Raw genomic sequence first — 17,847 nt, 5'->3', positions numbered from 1 at the left:
GGCACCGGGAGGTCATTTGGGCCATGCCCCTGCTTCTGTCAGGATGGCATCCAAATCAGCCCAGAAAGAAGAAAATATGCAGAAATATAGATCTCCCCAGCTCAAAAGACAGGAAATGCTCAGATCCCTTTCTCTGCTAGAACCTGGTCATCCGAAGGGATACTCAGTGAGGCAAAGGGCTTTCGATTTCTTTCTGCAGATTACTGGAAAGATAAATTACTCCCTGGGATTTTTATAATGAGAGTAGTTCTGACCAATATAACCTCAGACGTTGGAGGCTCCTTGGGTGTATTATTATTAATAACTATCATTTTTTGGTATGTGGAGTGGATAGAACACAGGCCTGGGAGTCAGGAATCTGCTGTGTGAGCTTGGGCAAGTCACTTTCCATCTCTGTGCCTCAGTTACATCATCTGTAAAATGGGGATTCTTTCTGCGAAGTCCAACTTGGGACAGGGACTGTGTCCAACACAATTTGCTTGTGTCCAGTACAGTGCCTGGCATATAGTAAGCACTTAAATACCATCATCCTCATTAGAGAAGCAGCGTGGCTCAGTGGAAAGAGCCCGGGCGTGGGAGTCAGAGGTGGTGGGTTCTAATCCCGGCTCTGCCACTAATCAGCTGTGTGACTTTGGCCGAGTCACTTAACTTCTCTGAGCCTCAGTTACCTCATCTGGAAAATGGGGATTAAGACTGTGAGCCCCACATGGAACAACCTAATTACCTTGTATCTACCCACTGCTTAGAACAGTGCGTGGCACATAGTAAGCACTTAACAAATACCACAATTATTATTATTACATTATCATCATCTACTAAATGCTTACGAATGCTACTAAGTGCTAGGGAGGCTTCAAGATGGTCAGATCAGCCACGGTCCCCGTCCTTCATGGAGCTCAAAATCAATGGTATCGATTGAAAGCTTATTTGTGTGCAGAGCACTGTTCTAAGCATTTAGGACAGGACAGTACAACAGAGTTGGTAGACACATTTCCCTCCCACAAGCCAAAAGGTCCACAGTGGAAGATGTAGGGGATGGGTATCTTAACCCCATTTTACAGAGAAAGGAACTGGAACCCAGAGAAGCTAAATGACTTGCTCAAGGCCCCTCAGCGAGCCAGGGATGAAGCTGCGATTAGAACTCAGTTCTTCTGGCTTCCAATCCTGTTGTTCTTTCCACCAGACCATTTGGAATCAGGGCAAATCTGCCCATTTACAGCATCTTGCAGCCCCAGTGCAATTCCACTACCTCTGTCTACCTGGGCCCTGAAGAGAGACTTGAGCTGGAAATTGAGGCATCGATTCAGAGGAGATATTTCTCTCCCTTTGACAAATATGTCAAGTGAAACCAAGGGGAATGAGCTTTAGAGAAGCCACGTGATCTAGTAGACAGTGCACGGGCCTGAAAGTCAGAGGGCCTGCGTTCAAATCCCAGCTCCGCCGCTTGTCCGCTGTGTGATCTTAGGCAAGTCAGTTAACCTCCTTGTGCCTCAGCTTTCTCATCTGTAAAATGGGGCTGAACTATCTGTTCTCCCTCCTCTTTAGACTGTGACCCCAGTACAAGACAGGGTCTGCATAGACCTGATTATCTTGACCTGACCCCAGTGTTTAATGCAGTGCTGGGCATAGAATGTAAGCACTTGAGACAACCGTTATGATTTCCATTCCTCAGAGCCTGCCACTGCCCAGGAACTCTCTCACCTTCATTCATTCATTCAACTGTATTTACTAAGTGGTTACTGTACGCAGAGCAATGTCCTAAGCGCTTGGGAAAGTACGACAACAACAAACGGTTTCATTCCCTGCCTCCAACAAGCTCACAGACACCTGAACCGTAGAGAGAAGTCCAAATCTTCCTTCCTTCTCTCCTCCTTCTCCTTCTTGTGGCTCACCAAACCCCCGTCTCAAGGAACGCCGAGCGCTCAATAAATATGATTAAATAAATGAACCGAATGCCTCTCCCCTGCTAGACTTTAAGCTGAAGGGCAGAGCTTCTTTCTCTACCGTACACACCTGAGCACTTAATGTAAACTGTAAACTTTAGGTTGTAAGCTCCTTGTGGGTAGGAAATGCGTCTACTCCGTTGTATTGTACTCTCCCAAGTGCTTAATACAGCACTTAATAAATATGATTGATTGATTAGTGCAGTGCTTTGCACACAGCAGGTGCTTTCTATAGGCTGACTGAATTACCACCAGGGGAGAGAATGACTAGAGGAAAAGCAGCGTGGTCTAGTGGATAGAGCCCGGGCCGGGGAGTCAGAAGGACCTGGGTTCTCATCCCAGCTCCGCCACTTATCTGCTGCCTGACTTCGGACAAATCACCTAATTTCTCTGTGCCTCTGCTAACCTCATCAGCAAAATGGGGATGAAGACCGTGAGCCTCATGTGGGACAGGGACCGTGTCCTTCCTGATTACTTTGTATTTACCTCAGCATTAAAAGAGTACCTGGCACACAGTCAGCACTTAACAAATAGTGTGAAAAAAAAATTAACCGAGGGGACCCTCACAGGCCCAGAACGAGATATGCCACACCGAAGTAGTGAGTGCTTAGCAGATGGCTTGCTTCTGATCAGTCTCAGTCCCTGGCCTCCCTCCCCTCCTTGAAGGAAGAACAGGCTTAATACCCGTCTGTTGTCTTGTTTCAGACTTCAAGGAGCATGACAGTGTTTGTTTTCTCTACTTCTATATTATTGTTTTCGTTACAAGCTTGGGAAACAAAGGAAATACTTCAGGAAACACTCTTTCTTAAAAGAAGTTTCAAAAACCCAGTGTGGAAGCATAATAACATTGATAATGGAATTCGTTAAGCACTTTCATTTTGTCAAGCCCTACGCTAGCGTGAATAAAAGATAATCAGGTCGGACACAGTTCCTGTCCCACACGGTGCTCACGGTCTAAAGGGGAGGGACGATGGGCTTTGAATCCCCATTTTACAGATGAAGTAACTGAAACTCAGAGAAATGAAGTGACTTGCCAAGGTTAAACAGCAGGCAGGTGGAGGAGCCGGGATTAGAATCCAGGTCCTCTGACTTAATAATAATAATAATAATAATGTTGGTATTTGTTAAGCGCTTACTATGTGCCGAGCACTGTTCTAAGCGCTGGGGTAGACACAGGGGAATCAGGTTGTCCCACGTGGGGCTCACAGTCTTAATCCTCATTTTACAGATGAGGGAACTGAGGCACCGAGAAGTGAAGTGACTTGCCCAAAGTCACACAGCTGACTTCCAGGCCCACGCTCTATCCATTAGGCCACGCTGTTTCCTCGGTCCAGGAAACCAAGGCCTGAACAAACCAAGGTAGAGATCCACATTTCCAGCTATCGGGTCAATAGACAATTCTCAAAGGGAGAAACATTTCTCCTTCTCGACCAATTCCAGTCTCCCTTCCGGGTCCCTTTCTTTTTCCAATCATCCCAAGGAAACCAGATCACCGGACTCTCTCCACCACATACTGGGCCGTAACCCTTTCCTCCCCACGCCACTGGGATCGTGGAGGCAGCCACCGCCACCAGGAGATTTTAACATCATGTGTTGCAAGAGTCTCAGGACAAAAGTCACAGGATTTTGCTGGAGAATTTTCCCACGGCCACTGAGTGAAATTACACAAAATCCCAGCAACGCATGCCGTTCCCTTCTCTGGGAACGGTACCCAAAGCAAGTAAATAGAGGGGCAGGTAGTCGAAGAGGGCAAGTTCGGATCTCCCATGTAAGACCCGCAGGTAGGTGCCTGTCTCAGACCTCAGATAAGGATCAGTGTCTAAAGCCGTATTATGAATAATTTTCTCATTCCCAAGCTTCTTGTTGCTCTAATGCCTGTCCCCCATTCTCCTTCAACAAACATGGATTGAGTCTCCCAGCATCGCTGCCGGCTGGAGAGCGACCTACCCACTTCACGGGTGGGTAAACCGATGCATAAGGACGTGGAGCTGCAGAGTGTACGAGCTGCGGGCCTCCCAGAAGCTGATGGGGTGGTTTGTTCATCGTGCAGTTCTGAAGCCCGGTGGCCCTCTGTCAATCACTTCCTCCCTTCACAAACCCCACGCAATCCAGACGACACCGAGGGCTGGCCAGTTTCCACAGCCCCTAGCCCAGATCCACTGAGAGCCGACCCACCCCCCTCTGCCCCAGCCTCCTCCTCCCAAACCGCCTGCAGCTCTCTGCCCCCGATGTAAGGAGGACAGTTAACTGACAGTGGCTGCCCAGTGCCCTGGTATTAAGCAGGCAGAATCCTCAAGGACCTCCCTGGGGGCTGGGAAACGTTAGCTTGCAAAACTCCTTTTTTTCTTTCATTTTTAAATGAAAATGCAGCATGCTGTCCCTGGCACCTGTCCCCCAACAAGCCTGAAACATAAAGCGCCGGCAATCACCACCCCAGCCCTCTTTCTACAACCTGACTGGGTTCGGGCTGAATTTGGCTCGGGAAAAGAAGTCCTGAGCTCTGTCCGAACGCCACTGTGGACCTCCATCAGAGGCATTTATTGCTCGCTGTGTGCGGAGCGCCGTACTAAGCGCTTCGGAGAGGACGACACGCTAGAATCGGTGGACGGGCTCCCTGCCCTAGACACGTGCACTGCGTGTCCCCCGACCCCACTCGGACACACTCACGCCACGTCTCACCTTCCACTTCTTCTTCGTCGCACACGTGCTTGAGGAAAGAAGCCCCCCTGTCCAAGACCGCTTCATCCTCCATCCTGTAGTAATAAAAGAGAAAAAAGGAACGCTCAGACTTCTCCTGGAGGGAGCCGCTGGAGGTTGCCCAGCTCCTGGGCAGGCTGACCTGGACGCCGTTATTCATGATCGCGGCTGGGAGCACCGGGCCCTCTCCTCTCGCCTCGCCGGCCACTCCTTCACGCGGCCCTTCCGGGCTGAAGCCGGCCCCGCATGGCTTGGATTCTGACCTTGACGGGACACATCCACAGGGACAGGTGGGGAAAAGGGAATCCCCGCCTTGAGGGGAGGGGGCTCGGCCTTCTTGGAGAGGAACCGAGAGAGCAGAGTCGCCCGGGACTTGGAGGCTGCTTGGGGGGCGGGGGGAAGCGGAGCGCACAGCTCTTCTAACACCGGCTGCGGAGAAACGTATACCCTGGCAGGCACACACACCCCCACGCGCACGGAGTGGCAGGGAGACATTCTAATGCACAGTGGAAGCCCAGCCCTCCGGCAGCCTCTTAATGCCGGCAGCAAAACACACACGACTCTCTGTGGAGAGGCAGCTCCGAGTCACATGGTGGCCTTAGGGAAATCTGACATGGGAGGATTAGACAGGGAGGCTCGGGCAAAGGTCAAGACGTCGGCCACCACCGCGTCGTTCCGTGGCCTGTCGCTCGGTCCCACGTTGGTCCGTTGCCTTCCTTCTCGCCCGGGCTTCCCCTCCGCCCCCTGACCTCGCCCCACCAGGGCCCGGAGTCTGACGTCCCCTCACCGTCCTGGGCCACCGCCCCGGCCCTGTCACTGCCCCGGCTCTCTGAACCCTTGCCAACCTCCACGCGGGGCTGGTAGGTGTCTAGCAGACCATGGCCAAACCCGGATCTAAGTTTCCAGGAAAGGCCAGGGATCAGCTCCAACCTCCACGGACCCTTCCCCAACGCCTGAACTCTCTCTCTCAGAATTCAACAGGCTCCGTTTCTAGAGAAACTGACTGGAAATGCCGAGGTGCTGAGAGATCCGGGGACCACTCTGTACCTAGGCAGTGCCCTGAGGGTTCCTGAATCATTAACAATAACTATGGTACTTGTTGATTCATTCATTCAATCGTACTTACGGAGCGCTTGCTGTGTGCAAAGGACTGTACTAAGTGCTTGGAAAGTACAATTCGGCAACAGATAGAGACAATCCCTACCCAACAACGGGCTTACAGAATAAGTGCTCACTAAGTGCCAAGCACTGTGCTAAGCACTGGGATGGATAGAAGTTAATCAGGCTGGACAAAAGTCCCTGTCCCTCATGGGACTCACAATCTTAATTCCTATTTTACAAATGAGGCACAGAGAAGTGAAGTGACCTGCTCAAGGTCACAGAGCAGATATGTGGTGGAGCCCGGATTAGAACCCAGGTCCTTCTGACTCCCAGGCCCGTGCTCTATCCACTAAGTCACACTGCTTCTCTGCAGTCTTTTTAGGGAATGAAATAATAACAACTATAATAATCATAATAATTGTGGCATTTAAGCACTTATGATGTGCCAAGCACTGTTCTAAAAACTGAGGTAGATACCAGTAAATCGGGTTGGACACAGTCCCTGTCCCACATGGGGCTCAAATCTAAATCCCCTTTTTGCAGCTGAGGGAACTGAGACACAGAGAAGTGAAGTGATTTGCCCAAGGTCATGCAGCAAATATGTGGTGGAGGTGGAATTAGAACCCAGGTCCTTCTGACACCCAGGCCCGTGCTCTATCCACTAAGCCACACTGCTTCTCTGCTGTCTCTTTAGGAAATGAAATGTTATTAATAATAATAATTCTGGCATTACTGTGACAATTGTGGCAGCGTGGTCTAGTGGATCGAACATGGGCCTGGGAGTCAGAAGGACCTGGGTTCTAATACTGCTCTGCCACTGCCTGCTGTGTGACCTTGGGCAAGCCACTTTACTTCTCCGTGTCTCAGTTCCTTCAGCTGTAAAATGGGGACTAAGAATGTGAGCCCCATTAGGGACAGGGACTGTGTCCAAACCAATTTGTACCTATCCCAGTGTTTAGAACAGTGCCCGCACGTGGTAAGTGCTTAACATTAAAAAAAAAAAAGAATAAAAAAATGCCATTTATCGATTGAATTCTGCTCCGAGAACCCTGCTGTGTTGATGGATCGATCGAGGTGACTTTCCCCTGAGTTTCCTGGGTTCTCCCAAATCCCAACCTACTATGCACAAATGAAAGCGAGAGCACCAATTCTTGAAAGATTGCACTTTGTCCCCTCTAGATTGTCAGCTCATCATCGGCAGGAAAGGTGCCTACCAATACTATCATAATATACTCTCCCACGCGCTTAGTACAGTGTTCTGCCCACCGTAAGCACTCAAAAAATATGGATTGACTGATTGAAGAAGGCACTGAAGGGAAAGCAGATATGCCCGCTCCCAGGATACCCGGGCCCGAGTCCAAAGCATGAAAACCTCTGAGCCCGGAGGCCAGCTGCCCGTTGTCCTGCCCAACTGCATAGTACAGTGCTCTGCGTGCAGTAAGTGCTCAATAAACATGAATGATTGATGGGCTTCATTAATCGATCAGTGACATTTATTGAGTACTTGGGGAAGCAGCGTGGCTCAGTGGAAAAGAGCCTGGGCTTCCGAGTCAGAGGTCATGAGTTCGACTGCCGGCTCTGCCGCTTGTCAGCTGTGTGACTGTGGGCAAGTCACTTCACTTCTCTGTGCCTCAGTTCCCTCATCTGTAAAATGGGGATTAACTGTGAGCCTCACGTGGGACAACCCGATTACCCTGTATCTCCCCCAGCGCTTAGAACAGTGCTCGGCACATAGTAAGCGCTTAACCAATACCAACATTATTATTATTATTACTAAGTGCTTAAACTATAAGACAGGGACTGCATATGAACTGCTTACAGTGTGTCCGATGCAGTGCTTAGTACAATGCGTGGCATATGGAAAGAGCTTAACCAATACCCCACTGATTATTATTCCGGAGTACAGTGCAGTAAAGATGGCGCAGTCATGATTTGGTCAACTGCTATAAGGTGATAAGCAAGGGCACAGACCTCTCCAATCCAGGGGAGTGAATGGGGCTAGGTCAGGGTGTTTGGTGGAATCACGGTATTTGTTAAGTTCTTATTACATACTAAACATTGAATGCTAAGAGCTGGGGAAGAAACAAGATAATCAAAATGGACACAGTTCCTGTCCCACATGGGGCTCACAATCAAAGAGGGTGGGGGGGGAGAATAGGTAATTAATATGCACTTAATGCAGCTGAAGAAACTGAGGCTCAGAGGAGTGACTCGCTCAGCACGCACAGAGCGGACAAGTGGGGAGGTAGGACTAGAACCCAGGTTCTCCGACTGCAAGGCCCCCGAATGACCCAAAGGAGGGCAACCATTGCACACTGCTCCTCTAAGGATCTGGTAGTCGGTAATCGGTGCCAGCATTTACTGAGAACCTATTGGATGCATCGCACTGTACTAAGCACCACTGTTAGATAAGATTGGGCTGTAGGTTTGACCCAGTAATGGCCCTGTTGAGAGTCTGATATTCCCTTCTCAAACAAGCCCTTCTCCTCAGGCTCAAGACAAGCAAACACACCCCAAAACCCTCTCTCTTAATGCCAGGGCCCTTAATGCTTAGCTCATTCCCATCAGCGTGGCATAGTGGAAAGAGACCAAGGGACAGAGGACCTGAGTTCTAATCCCAGCTCCTCCACAATTGCCGTGTGGCCTGGGGCAAGTCACGTCACTTCTCTGGGCTTCATTTACCTCATTTACAAAATGGGGACTAAGACCGTGAGCCCCTAATGAACATGGGATATGAAATGTGTCCACCTGATTAACTTGTATCTACCCAAGTGCTTACAAATGCCATAAAAACAAATAAGTCAATTCAATTGAAAATCTCAGAATCCAGCACCTCCAGGCCGTTCTGAAAGGCATTTTCTGCTTCCCGCAGCTCAGCTGAACCTTTTGCAACTGAGCACACCCAAATGCTTCATCCACAAACTGGAAGCTCCTTACGGGAAAGGGATCGTGTCTATTAACTCTATTGTACTCCCTCAAGCACTAAGTACAGTGCTCTGCAGGCAGTAAACCCTCGAGAAATATGACTGATGGATCGCAAATCCCTCAAGGGTAGAGATTGCATCTTCTACCTCTAACTCACTCTCCCAAGCACTTAGTAGAGCACTCAGGGCGCAGAGGATATTCAATAAAATCTCAGTAATTGAAGATGGGTCAAATGGGAAGATCTCGAAACTGTAAGTCCAGAGACCAGTCCCATCTCCACCACTGCCCTATTGGGTGACCTCAGGCGACCTCCTTGGGCCTCCGTTTCCTTATCTATTAAACGGGGGTGAGTTAGATCGTGAAGCCTCCCCCTTTCCTCCCCTTGGGATAGGGGCAGTGTCCCATCTCTGAATTTTAAATCTTCTCCAGCATTTAGCACATAGTCAACACTAAATTGATGCCATAATTATCATCATTATTATTATCATTATTATTTGGAAGAAAAGGTAAGAAAGTAGGCAGAGAAAGAAGGAGCGGGAAGCAGTCATTCATGGGAGGAATTCTTCTTCCAGGAGCTACTGTACCGGGAACATCCACAGAGTCAGCGTTCTCTCTGAATTATTGGGTGACAATAATTATTGGGGCAGTCCTTGGCCCTTTGCTACATACTTTAGATTCCCTCCAAGGCCGAACGAAGCCGGCAATCAGAGACTCGGTCCGGAGAAATCAAGTCCTTGGGTGGGCGGCCCAAACGGCCCCCTTCCCTCCCTCTTCAACCCCCCCCTCCCACACTCACCCCATGCTCCTTGGCAGGAAAGCAGACCCTTCCCTGCGGGGAGAGATAAGATGCAACATTCTCCACAAGTGAGTGTTGCAGGCTAAAAATACCACAGGGCACGAGTGCACACACACATACATATACATACACACACACACACACACACAATCTCTCTCTCTCTCTCTGCCTCTCTCAGAGGATACGATCTCCTCTGTCCCCTTTGGATCCAGAGCAGAGCAGCTCAGCTCTCTCTGAAGGGAAGGGGCTTCGTTTGTAGGCCAGATCTCCAGAAGCGCAGTTCTTTTCATTTTGTTTGGGGTTTTTTTTTTTTATGAAAATCCTTTCAACAGTGGCTTGCCCCTCCGAAAGCGGCTGAAGCAGATGGCAGAGATTCTCCCTCTCAGCCGGCTACTGCAGAGACATGGGAGGCCTTCACCAGGCCCTCAAGTTGGGGGTGGGAGGTGAGGCAGGGAGGGCTCCCTGGGAGGGAGGGCAGGGCTCATGGTGGAGGTGGGAGAGCACCCACAGTGGAGGAAGGAGGGCCCCCAGGTGGAGGGGGAAAGGGCCCTTGGGGAAGGAGGGCAAGGTCCACAGTGGAGGCAGGTAGGACTCCCTGAGAGGGAGGGCAGGGGCCCCTGCTGGAGGCAGGGGGGTCCCCACAATGGAGGAAAGAGGGCACCATGGTGGAGGTGGAAAGGGCTCCTTTTGAGGAAGGACAGGGCAGAGAGAGCTCCCTGTGAGGGAGGGCAGAGCCTCCTGACGGAAGTTGGAGGCGGGCAGAGCCCCAAGTGAGGGAAGGTAGGCCCTCCTAGTGGAGCTGGGTAGGGCCCCCATGCTGGAGGTGGGAGGGAAAGATTCCTTTTAAAGTGTCGGGCCCTGCACGGGGGCGACGGGGGAGAAGGAACACACTTCCTTTGGCCAGCGCAGCAGAGTTCAGAATAGATTTGGAAATCACTCGCTGACCTAACGGGGACACGGCTCACCCTCGCTGCCCCTCTACAACCTGCACGTAGCCAGATCTGGCTTCCAACACCCTAGCCAGCCGGAGCTGTCAAACCACTCGAACCAGCACCTGAAGAGAGAGTTTTCTTATTCCCTATACATCTGGGAGACGGCACCTTCTTCTCCCCCTACCCAAACAACTGGCAAGCCTGGCAGAGGGGCAGAATCTCCCGGACTTCCAACACCACCTTTTCCAGGGACTGTGTCCAATCTGATTAGCTTGAATCTACCCCAGGGAGTTTGGCTGCGTAGAAAGTGCTCAAATACTACAATTAATACAAGGGCTGAAGGAACACTGATAAAAGCTGACAGAGAGGGTTTGATTTTCCTCACTTCCCCTATCTCAATCACAACCCCTAGATCAGAGGCTGGATAAGATCAAGTGTCTCCACCCCAAGTCAGATTGGGGTAGGGGGAAAGAACAGAAAGAAATAAGGGAGTGTGGGGTCTTTGGAGGCAAGAGAGAGCAGCCCCCTGCTATGGCAGTGGAGGGAGAAGCAAGAAGAAGCAGCATGGCCTAGTGAATGGAGCATAAGCCTGGGAGTCAGAAGGACCTGGGCTCTAAAGCCGGCTCCACCACTTGCCTGCCGTGTGACCTTGAGGAAGTCACAGAACTTCTCTGTGCCTCAGTTACCTCATCGGTAAAATGGGGATTAAGACTGTAGAACCCATGAGGGACAAGGACTGCGTTCAACCTGATAAACGTACATCTAACCCAGGGCTTAGTACAGTGTCTGGCAAAAAGAAAGCACCTAACAAATATAATAAAAAAAAGGAGTGGAAAGGGCTTGGGAGGCAAGGTGGGAAGATGTTCTCGGGATAGAAAGGCAGGATGGACCTAAGTGGCCTGACAGGGATTTGGAGAAACAAAGGTTTCATAAATTCATCGGTCAATCAAAGGTATCCATTGAGCACTTACAATTTACAGAGTACTGTATTAAGCCCTTGGGAGAGTACAATACAACACAATTAACAGTCACATTCCCTGTCCATAACAAGCATCCAGATTAACACTCCCCGAAGCCAAGGGGTTCTCTAATTTTTTTATCCTCAAGTCTTTCTGTCTCCCTATGCCTCGCTCACATTTCCTGCCAAAAAAGAAATGTGGAAGACAGAATCTGCAGGCTGTGGAGAAAGAGGACACGAGTAATAGTTTTCCTTAGGTGAGAAAGTGGGGGCTCCAAAAGGGTGGTGGGAAACACTATGGTAATTAATGGACAGTAGGAGGCAGACACAGACTCATTCATTCAATCGTATTTATTGAGCGCTTACTGTGTGCAGACCACTGTATTGAGCGCTTGGAAAGTACAATTTGTCAACAGATAGAGACAATCCCTACCCAACAACGGGTTCACAATCTAGAATGGAGAGAGGGTCGGGGCCACAGTGAGGGGAGGGGGCTGTGGCCTTAACAATCTGCACGGGGGCTGACAGGGACAGTTGCCCAAGAGTCCCAGCTCCAGCTCTCGCTGACCTCCCTGCCTGCTGCCACCGTAGCCCTGAAGGTCCCACCACCACCATCCCAAGGGGTTTTCCCATCCTTGTTCCCCCCAAACCTCCTCAGTGCCCGGAAGGAGCCCTCCATAAATGGGATGGATAATCTTCATTTCCCCTGGAGAGGAAGAGGCATACCTGGGCCTGATCAGAGAAAGCTTTGCCAGTTCTGGAGGGGGCAACCTGCCCTCGCTCCCCTAGAAGACAGAGGCCCATGGAGCCAGAGAAACCATCACAATTTAACTCCCCTCCTCCGGATCCCCAGGCCATTTGCTGTTTTCAGAATCGCCCACACAGTTTGCAGTTCACTCGTTCATCCCTAGTTTAAATTCAGCCTGGTGCATCATCCCACGACTCAGATTTTCTCTTTCCCATTTCCACCGAACCCCCAATCTGTCACTGGAGACAGCTTTCTTTTGCACGCTAAATGTTTAAACAGTCAGCCCTGCATGTGCGTGCATGCATACACACACACACACACACATACACACACACTTTAGGAGCAACACCCTTCCCATAAACGTTTCGATTTGACACCTTGAAGAGCCCTTAGTTGGAGGAGTAAAATGTGCAATTTCCCCCGAGTGAGGAGGGCTCGAGCTGACCCTACTATGGATCAGTCATGGAGGTCCCAGAGGGAAGATCATTGACACCCCATGAGTAGCAACCTGGAAGGGGACGAATAAAGCCTCCCCTAGAAATCCACCCCACCCCCAGTCTCCGTGTGTGGCTTCTTCCAAAACCTTCCTCCTTGTCACCTCACAGGCTTCTAGGGCTTCGAGAGCAGTTCACCCTCCGAAAAGACTCCCGGTGGTAAAAACTGCTCCCCCGGCTCACCCCCTGCCCTGCTGTAGAAAATAATAATAATAATAATAATGTTGGTATTTGTTAAGTGGTTACTATGTGCAGAGCACTGTTCTAAGCGCTGGGGTAGATACAGGGTTATCAGGTTGTCCCACGTGAGGCTCACAGTCTTCATCTCCATTTTACAGATGAGCTAACTGAGGCACAGAGAAGTGAAGTGACTTGCCCACAGTCACACGGCTGACAAGCGGCAGAGCCAGGATTTGAACCCAAGACCTGCTGAGTCCCAAGCCCGTACTCTATCCGCTGCGCCAACCCTCTACCATTTCAGTCTATGTCCCTATCAGTCAGTCAATTGTATTTATTGAGCACTTACTGTGTGCGGAGCACTGTACTAAGAGCTTGGGAGAGTAAAGTACAACAGAAAACCGACACATTTCCTACCCATAAGGAGCTTACAGTCTATCGGCCTCGCAATCCATCGATGGTATTTAACGAGCGCTTACTGTATGCAGAGCACTGTACTAAGTGCTTAGGAGAGCACAATATCAGAGCTGGCAGCCACGTCCTTGCCTACAATGAGCTTCCTGTCTAGCAGGAGATAAATTGTAGTTATGTAACTCACAAACCGGCGGAGGTTCACTCCCACTCTGGCCAGAAAAGAAATTAGGCAGAACCAAAGAGAAATCAGAGAACGGACCCAAAAGGATTTGGAGGCTCGCAGAGGATGCTGACTACACAGACAGCAGATTTTTTTTTAATGAATATGATGAAGCCACAGACCATTATCTTTGTATTTAAGCCTGGGTCGTGGAGATGACTGCTGCATCCATTATTTATCTATTTATTTCTATTAATGTCAGTCTCCTATAGACTTTGAGCTCGCTGTGGGCAGGGAATGTGTTTGATGTTATATTCTGTTCTTCCAAGCACTTACTCCAGTGCTTTGCACACGGTAGGTGCTCAATAAATATGATTAATAACAATTATAATAATAATAAGCTGCCCAGCTCCAGGACAACGGAATGGCAGTACTGAGTGCTGCCACCTTTTGGCTGGACGGTGGTGAGGAACTTTTGGTTGCTCTCCCTCCCTGCAGGAACGTAGAAAAAAGCCAAACAGCTGAATTTGGGGGGCTTTCCCCCTCTTCCCCTCTCCCCACCTATTGATGCCCAACCCAGCCCACACAGACGCCCCCCACCCCCTCGTTTACGCCAACCTGGGGTCGTCCAGTGGAACAGCCGCACACTTTGAAGATGGAAAGGGACAGGATTTTGAGAACACAGGGTAGAGAAGCGGGGTGGCCTAATACAAAGAGCCCAGAGGTCCTGGGTGCTAATTCTGCCTCTTGTCTGCCGTGTGACCTAGGGCGAATCACTTAACTTCCTTGGGCCTCAATTCATCTGCAAAATGGGGATTCAACACCTGTTCTCTCTCCTAGTTAGACTGTGAGCCTCATGTGGGACCTCTCTTGGATCTAGCCAGCACTTAGGACAGTGCTTGGCACATAGTAAGCGCTTAACAAATACCCCAAGTATTATTATTACTAAGAGAGGCGAGTTAGTGGGCTTAGATCCCAAACTTACTGGCATCATAATCGTTCTCAAAAAATCCCAACTCACAGACTTCAGTCAACCCCCTTCCCCAGTTGCAGTAGATTTTCCTCCCCACCACACGAACTGACAGCAGTCTATTCATGCCCAGCTCTTACAGTGGAAGCTCCTTGTGGGCAGGATATATGGCATCCTTTTTTTGTTTTAATAAATGGTATCTGTTAAGCGCTTACGTGCCAAACATTCTACTAAGCTCTGGAATAGATACAAGCTAATCATTTTGAACACAGTCCCAATGGGACTCACGCTCTTAATCCCCATTTTCCAGATGAGCTGAGGCCCAGAGAAATAAGGTGACTTGCCAGGGTCGCCCAGCAGACAAGTGGCAGAGTCCCATTAGAAGCCAGGTCCTTCTGACTCCCAAGCTGGTGCTCTACCCACCAGACCATACTGTTTCTTATCTCATGCCCATCCCCATCCTGCACTTCCCAAGTGCTTAGTACAGTGCTCTGTACCAAGCGGGAACTTAATGCATACTACTGTTACTGTTACCTGTCTGTGTGACCCGTGGAAAGGCACAGGTCTAGAAACCCAGAGACTCCAGTTCAGCCTGAAGCGGGTTAACATGGGCAAAGGTCACATGTGCACTTTGCAGTGTGCTGCAACTGTGTCTGCCCAATCTCTCGTTTCACTCCAATCCCCGGCAGGAACACCACCGGCAAGGACAAACGTGTAAAGTGGTGCTGTCTCTCGAATCAAATCTCTACAATCAATTTCTCCTTGCTGGATCTCATCAGGATGGAGGTTTACTGGTTTTTTCACTCATGTTTCGGACAAGAAAGAAATTAGACAGGACTAAAAAGAAACTAGGTAGTAGATAGGTGAGAATTTTGATGAGTACTGAAAAGAGCACCTTTTTGTTTGTTTGTTTTCGGGGTTTTCTTGTGGCATTTGTTAAATGCTTACTATGTGCCAGGCACTTTACTAAGCAGCTAATTAGGTAGTACACAGTCCCACATGGAGCTCATAGTCTTAATCCTGAGATAACTGAGGCACAGAGAAGTGAAGTGCCTTGCCCAAGGCCATACAGCAAACAAGTGGCAGAGCCGGAAGGAGAACCCAGGTCTTTCTGATTTGTAGACCTGGACTCTATCCACTAGACCACACCGCTTTTCTTTGGCGGTAAACCTATCCCAGGAATAGGGGTTTCGAACTAATGCACAATCAAGGCTCTGGCCCCTTGGACCACGGGCAGGTCTGGGACATGAATCAAACTTGATTAATTGGGAAAGCTGAATGCAATCCGGTGCTTTCTTAAAGGGAGGGGAAGCTTCCTGTTTGAACACCAGTGGCTAATGGACATATTCAAAGAAAATTCAGATCTGGGTCAATCTAGAAATAAAGGTTCCTATTCAGCACCCGCCGGGTATGATGCGCTTGAAAAATTGAAAAGCAGGCAGGAGGTACAGGCCAAATAGATCTCCCACCTAGCCACAATAATAGGAGATAGGACCACAAGGAAAAATAAACTCTATCGTGTATTCATTGCAGCCCAGAGATTTATTTTTTCATGGTATTTGTTAAGCGCTTACTAGGTGTCAGGCACTCTACCAAGCACTGGGGTAGATACAAGCTAATCAGGGTGAACAAAGTATGTGTCCCACATGGGGCTCACGGTCTTTACCTCCATTTTACAGATGAGGGAACAGAGGCACAGAGAAGTTAAGTGAGTTGTCCAAAGTCACACGGCAGGCAAGTGGCAGAGTCAGAATTAGAATTCAGGTCCTCAGACTCCCATGCCTGTGTTCTATCCACTAGACCACACTGCTTCTCTAGCCTGTCCGAAATGGTGCCTTGCTAATTTGATAGGGTCCTCGGCGGGGCTTGGGGTGACATGGGATGAGGCTTGAAGACATCCTGCTGGGGGAGAATTCTTCATTTTCTGGGGGCGGGAATAACCTTAGATTAAGGTTGGGGAAAAATGAGAAACAAAGACAGAAGAGAATAAACATATATACACACACACACACACATTTTTTAGAAATTGTAAGCAAACAGTCAAAACTAGTGTAGTCAGATAAGCAGAAGATTGGGTCCCCTTCTGGTAGATTGTATTTATGGCAACTTCCTGAGCATTCATCAGTTAAGTAGACCAGAAGACACTGCTAATTGAGCAGACCCTTAATAAATACCATTGATTGACAGAGTAATGGGTCAGTCCCATCAGACTAGATGAGACATCTATCGTTATAAAAGTGTCTCTTTGAGTGTGTGTGTGTGTTTTAGATTGTCTACACTGTGTATTTTACCATCTTGCTCTTCTGCTCTGCTTCTTTTCAAGTCTGTCTGTCTGGTAGTTCTGTCGTTGACGGAAGAGTTCAGTGACCTCTTCCCACCGTCAGCACAGGCTCTTGCTGATGGAGTGATATTTACTTCCTGAAGCTTCTTGCTTGAACTCACAACCTGCCTTCCTTTGCCACAGTCTCGTCTATCGCAAGTCTCCTCGCTGCCCTCCCTGCCTCCGCTCTCTCCCCTCTCCAGTCCTTGCTTCATTCCATTGCCCAGATCAATTTTTCTAAAACATGGTTCTGCCCACATCTCCGCACTCAACTGCTTCCAGTGGCTGACCATCGGTCTCCGCATCAAGCAGAGACTCCTCACTGTCGGCTTTAAGGCACTCTGTTAGCTTTCTCCCTCTCATCGATCCTCTCTTCTCACCCCCTACAACCCAGAACGCCCACTTCACTCCTATAATGGCAACCTACTTACTGTACTTTGATCTCACCTCCCTCGCCGTCACCCCTTGCTCAAGCCCTACCTCAGTCGATGGTATTTATTGAGAGTTTACTGCCTGCTCAAAACTCCCTCCCCCTTCCTCATCTGACAGACCACCACTCTCCCGCATCTTCAAAGCCTCATTAAAATCATATCTTCTCCAGGAAGCTTCCCCCTACCACATCCTTCTGCTTCCCACCCTGTTTTCCTGCCCTTCAGTATCACTTACGCACTTAAATCCATATCCCTTCACCACTTATGTACATTTCCTTATTCTCTGCTGCTTCCCCAGCTGTAATTCCTTTAATCATCTGTTTTCCCAGCTAGACTGAATCAGTCAATCAACCAAGAGTATTTACCGATTGCTTACTATGTGCAGAGCACTGTACTATGTGCTTGGGAGAGTACAACAGATTTAGCAGATACATTCCCTGCTCATAACGGGTTGAGCTCCCCGTGGGCAGGGGATGTGTCTATTTCCTCTACTGTAGCCCCCAAACATTCCATATTGTGTTCTGCCCACAGTAAGTGCTCAATAAATATCACTGATTAATTATTGATCCGACTTTCCTCACCTCCTCTTGCCGTGCCCCAATTCTTTCCCCCCTTTTCTGTGTCTTGGTGGCATGAGCACTGAAAAGGTAAGGGAGGAAGGGAGAGAGCAGATCTTAGACTTTACAGAATAGATTTGGCCTCATGTAGGAGACCTAAACGCTGGTTAAATAGAGGTGATGGCAGGGAAGGAAGCCCCTGACCTCGAGGTCTTGGGAAGCTT

At 49.3% G+C, this 17,847-nt stretch overlaps 1 protein-coding gene across 3 annotated transcripts in view; it reads right to left on the bottom strand.

Annotated features, from left to right (window-relative positions):
• The window catches only part of SLC4A4 (solute carrier family 4 member 4), a 259,357-nt gene that overhangs the window by 205,277 nt on the left and 36,233 nt on the right, over nt 1–17,847 (bottom strand). For all 3 annotated transcript variants that reach the window (XM_029073646.2, XM_029073647.2, XM_003430899.5), the window contains exon 2: nt 4,623–4,696. In XM_029073646.2, the coding sequence (XP_028929479.1) occupies nt 4,623–4,696 (74 nt within the window). The remainder of the gene's footprint in view (nt 1–4,622; nt 4,697–17,847) is intronic.

Source organism: Ornithorhynchus anatinus, chromosome 10, assembly GCF_004115215.2.
Source record: "Ornithorhynchus anatinus isolate Pmale09 chromosome 10, mOrnAna1.pri.v4, whole genome shotgun sequence".
NCBI lineage: Eukaryota > Metazoa > Chordata > Mammalia > Monotremata > Ornithorhynchidae > Ornithorhynchus > Ornithorhynchus anatinus.
This window is presented reverse-complemented; position numbering and strand designations above follow the sequence as displayed.